Below are 4,672 nucleotides of genomic sequence, written 5' to 3' on the forward strand. Positions count from 1 at the left end.
CTGAAAATTAAATCTCAATAAATGTTCTATGAACATGTTTTCTAAAAATTAATAATAGTAACAATATATAGATACATAAAGAATATTTGTCCTTTCTCTCGTGAAGCTTCCATATCATAGTCAAATTCTATAACCACTGTGACTCCCAGTCTTTGTAATCAAATGTTATCCTTTCTCTCGTGAAGCTTCCATATCATAGTCAAATTCTATAACCACTGTGACTCCCAGTCTTTGTAATCAAATGTTATCCTTTCTCTCGTGAAGCTTCCATATCATAGTCAAATTCTATAACCACTGTGACTCCCAGTCTTTGTAATCAAATGTTATCCTTTCTCTCGTGAAGCTTCCATATCATAGTCAAATTCTATAACCACTGTGACTCCCAGTCTTTGTAATCAAATGTTACATAATTCTAATCCCTAATTTAAACTATCATGTTATTTTGGTTTTTCTTAATATTGTATGATCTTGCTGTGAACATAATGAGTTATCAATTCTAAAAGAAGTTATAAAAAATCCCTACTCGACTGGGGTTTTATTGTGAGAGAAAATATTGAACATTACCAATGGAAATCTAGTGTTAGGAACAGAGAGTGGATTTTATATGTATAGATATAACACTAAAAAGGACAAGGTTTTTTAATCTTCAACTTATGCACAATTTCAAATCTTTTTCTGTCAATTCTGTATTTGTTATTAGTCACACTCAGCATTTTCTACATAGTTAACAACAGATGTCAGGAATTATTACGAATGTCCCTTAGACACCTGCCTTTCAAGAAGTATTTCACAGAGAAAAAGTATGCATTATTCAGTATATGGTTGCCCTACGAAGGCTTTGGTAAAAGGGCCAAGAACTCAGAATTAAAGTAAAAGCATTTAACATAGAATATATTTTTTACCTAAGGAAGACACATACCAGATAAACATGCTCGGACAATACCCAAAGAAAACAAGACCCAATAAGAGAGCACAAAAATATGTAACTTTTTCTTACCAGTATCTTGAAAAACCTTGAAGTGATGGACATTAGAGGAAGATGAAAAGAGACAATGTTGTAATCGTTGAACACAATAATAACACTGGTGGGAGAAAAATGTCAGAAGAAAAGCTGTCGCAGCAGACATTAGAGGACTCCCTGAAATCAGAACAAATCTTTTAATAGACTCGAATATAATTTATTCAGAACGTAAACATTAGATGAATAATTGTCACACTTACCCTACGGTACAGACTTGGGACCTAAATAATGATAGGTGGAAGATGCCTGGCTTAATTGTTGTGTAGGTTGTGTGTATAATACATTCCACAGAAAAAAAAATATATGTGTGTGGGTGGGTGGGGGGGCTATTATAACAAGACTTATAACAGCAGACTTTATTCATTATATACCAAAAAATTTGTCATGAGGATTCTTCAACTAAGAAAGCTCCTCGCAAGAAGTTAAGTCCTTATTTTCCAATAGTTGAAACTTACTTGTTACACAAACATATGGAACACCTACAAATACAGATAGAATTAATCTAAATCCTAGCTCCATTAGCCATTTGGTTAATTAATACAGTAACAAATACAATACTAATATATGCAGATTGAATTATAAATTTGGTTTTGTACCACCCATGAAGGCCATAAAAATACACAAGTTTCTTTAAACTATCACTATGTAATAGTCTGAACATGCACCAGAAGCAAAGAAGCATTATAATTATATAAAAATATCACCAGTAATACAAACTGCGTTGTACAACCAAACTCCTGCTTTGTAAAACTCTAACAACACCTTTCCAAAATGAAACTAATCATCAGGTAAGGCTTAGTTGCAATGAAAGTAAACAGAGAAATAAGAGAAAATTTTACCAGTAGTCTGTAGCCGATGAACGCACATGACAGCCATCAATGTTAACTTGAAGAGCAGACTGCTATCAATCTGTTCAGTTTCTTTATTTTCATTATTTATGTATTGACCTGTGGTCATACAATGGTGAAAGTCCTGTAGCAAGTCTTGACAGAGTGACTGTACACTACACAACACATAAAGGACCAATGAGAATCCTAACATGCATGGTCTTATAATAGCTAATGACCCTTGTAGTGAATTATACATTTAGCCAGCAAAAACAATTTTTGTCATTCATTTGATGTTACAATTAGAAAACTTATTGTGACTTTCTTTACTTCGTATTAGTTAACAGTTCATAAAGAAGTACTTATAAAGTCTAGAAATGTTGTAATATCCTAATGGCAAAAAGACATTAGATTAAAAGAAAAGTCATGTTTTTGGTCTTACTTGTCTTCTTGGCACATCAGAAAGTCTTCACATAACTTCACAAACCTGGCTAAAAATCTTTGTGTCAAAAGATCACTAAAATATAATGAAGAAAAAATATTTTACCACTCAGATAAAAATATTATTGAAACATTTACTTGAAAAGTGAAAGGAAGTAAGAGGGGTGTTGCATAATCTTCACAAATAAATGCTGTCCTACTGAATTTCCTTTCAGAGAGACATGCATAATGCCCAGTTTTAAATGCTGTCTTATTGAATTGCCTTTCAGAGGGGTGTGCTTAATGCCCAGTTATAAATGCTGTCTTATTGAATTGCCTTTCAGAGGGGTGTGTTTAATGCCCAGTTATAAATGCTGTATTATTGAATTGCCTTTCAGAGGGGTGTGAATAATGCCCAGTTTTAAATGCTGTCTTATTGAATTGCCTTTCAGAGGGGTGTGTTTAATGCCCAGTTTTAAATGCTGTCATATTGAATTGCCTTTCACATCTCAAGTGAGGAAATACTTTTAATTATTGTGATGTAAAGCTTAGTTTTTCTGTTGAGTAAGTAATTCTATTAAATAATAATACAAATACAAAACAACAACAACAAAGCAATAAAATAACTAAATTATTTAATTCCAGTGAAATAAAATGTTAAAAAGGTTTTGTAAAACCTGCTAATTTTACCTAAAAGTATACGGTTCAGATCTCGTAGAATATCAAAATATTTATTGCTAATGTTTTAAAGTTTTAATTGCGAGATAAAAAAGATCCTTAGGTACAGAACTAACCCATCTACTTCTGATTCTGTGTGATCCAATTCCTTGAAGATCTGAATATTCTTCTCAAAAACACGTTGTAAATTTCCTTCAGCCCCATCAAATGGCTTTGGTGACTGTAAACTAAGCAACAATGATAATTACTACTGTAAAGTAAGCAACAATGAAAATTACTACTGTAAAGTAAGCAACAATGATAATTACTACTGTAAAGTAAGCAACAATGATAATTACTACTGTAAATTAAGCAACAATGATAATTACTACTGTAAAGTAAGCAACAATGAAAATTACTACTGTAAACTAAGCAACAATGATAATTACTACTGTAAACTAAGCAACAATGAAAATTACTACTGTAAAGTAAGCAACAATGAAAATTACTACTGTAAAGTAAGCAACAATGAAAATTACTACTGTAAAGTAAGCAACAATGATAATTACTACTGTAAAGTAAGCAACAATGATAATTACTACAAATTGAATTTTTACCTTCAGCATCTCGGCAATAGAATAAGTACAATAAATTTTCTGTAATGATGTTGTGTTGTTTTACTATATTCAAGAGTTCTTATTTTAGAATATCAATCAATATCCAAAATTCATTATTAAGAGCTTTTGACCAAAAGTATACAATCTATACAGTTTGTCAGTTTTGAATTTTACACAATGCTACACAAGGGTTATCTGTACTAGTCATATTTAAAGTATATAAATGTTGTTTTACATTATTTGAGATGCAAATAATTAGAAGAGGTTAATGTAGCTTAAGTTGAAGTTTTAAAATATATTTATGGAATTTTACATTAGTTGAGATGTAAAACTCTTACCATCGTAAGTAATGATAGACAGCATTACAGCCTCCTGCTGTCATTCCTGTTAATGTTCCTAGCTGGTTGTGAGGCATTCCCATAGAGGGATCCACACTGAAAGCTTGGTAGTAGTAACGTTTTGCAAGGTCTGCATTCTCTTCATAACCGAGATCACAGGTGTATCGAGCTACAATAGTTTACAGATTAGAAAAAAACAACTTCTAGCAACATCTTTACTGTTGTGTTCTCAGAGAAAACTGCTAGTGTTGTGGCACAAGAGAGTAAAAGATCAGTTTTCTCGGCTTTCTAACAGTTTCTTATTAATATAATAATGGTTAACTTCTTCACTGATATGTACTTAGATGAACAACTAACTCACCCAGTCCAGGTTGATCAGAAACATGTGGTGTTAAGTAATAACTTGTGTCTGACATATTAGTTGTCATGTGAACTATAAGTTTTAGATCAGTTTTCTCGGCTTTCTAACAGTTTCTTATTAATATAATAATGGTTAACTTCTTCACTGATATGTACTTAGATGAACAACTAACTCACCCAGTCCAGGTTGATCAGAAACGTGTGGTGTTAAGTAATAACTTGTGTCTGACATATTACTTGTCATGTGAACTATAAGTTTTTAGATAACTGTCTGAAATATTACAAAGATGGTTACTGTTTTTAGATTCTAAGAAGTATTAAATTTATTTACAATATTTACTAATTCATGTGCAATATTTATGATATTTAATTCATTATGAAATTATTGAATGTATTGCATTTTTTTATTTTTATCATTCATTGTCTTCAAGG

General features: G+C 31.5%; 1 protein-coding gene across 1 annotated transcript in view; it reads right to left on the reverse strand.

Annotated features, from left to right (window-relative positions):
• Positions 1-997: 997 nt before the first annotated feature.
• LOC106477232 (protein SMG5-like) overlaps positions 998-4,672 on the reverse strand; it is a gene marked incomplete at both ends in the record, with an annotated part of 5,309 nt that continues 1,634 nt past the window's right edge. Inside the window, 5 exons of the mRNA XM_013937822.1 lie at positions 998-1,138; positions 1,861-2,024; positions 2,291-2,365; positions 3,063-3,173; positions 3,881-4,049. Of these exons, the coding sequence (XP_013793276.1) occupies positions 998-1,138; positions 1,861-2,024; positions 2,291-2,365; positions 3,063-3,173; positions 3,881-4,049 (660 nt within the window). The remainder of the gene's footprint in view (positions 1,139-1,860; positions 2,025-2,290; positions 2,366-3,062; positions 3,174-3,880; positions 4,050-4,672) is intronic.

This window comes from Limulus polyphemus, unplaced genomic scaffold (genome assembly GCF_000517525.1).
Source record: "Limulus polyphemus unplaced genomic scaffold, Limulus_polyphemus-2.1.2 Scaffold13502, whole genome shotgun sequence".
NCBI classification, from domain to species: domain Eukaryota; kingdom Metazoa; phylum Arthropoda; class Merostomata; order Xiphosura; family Limulidae; genus Limulus; species Limulus polyphemus.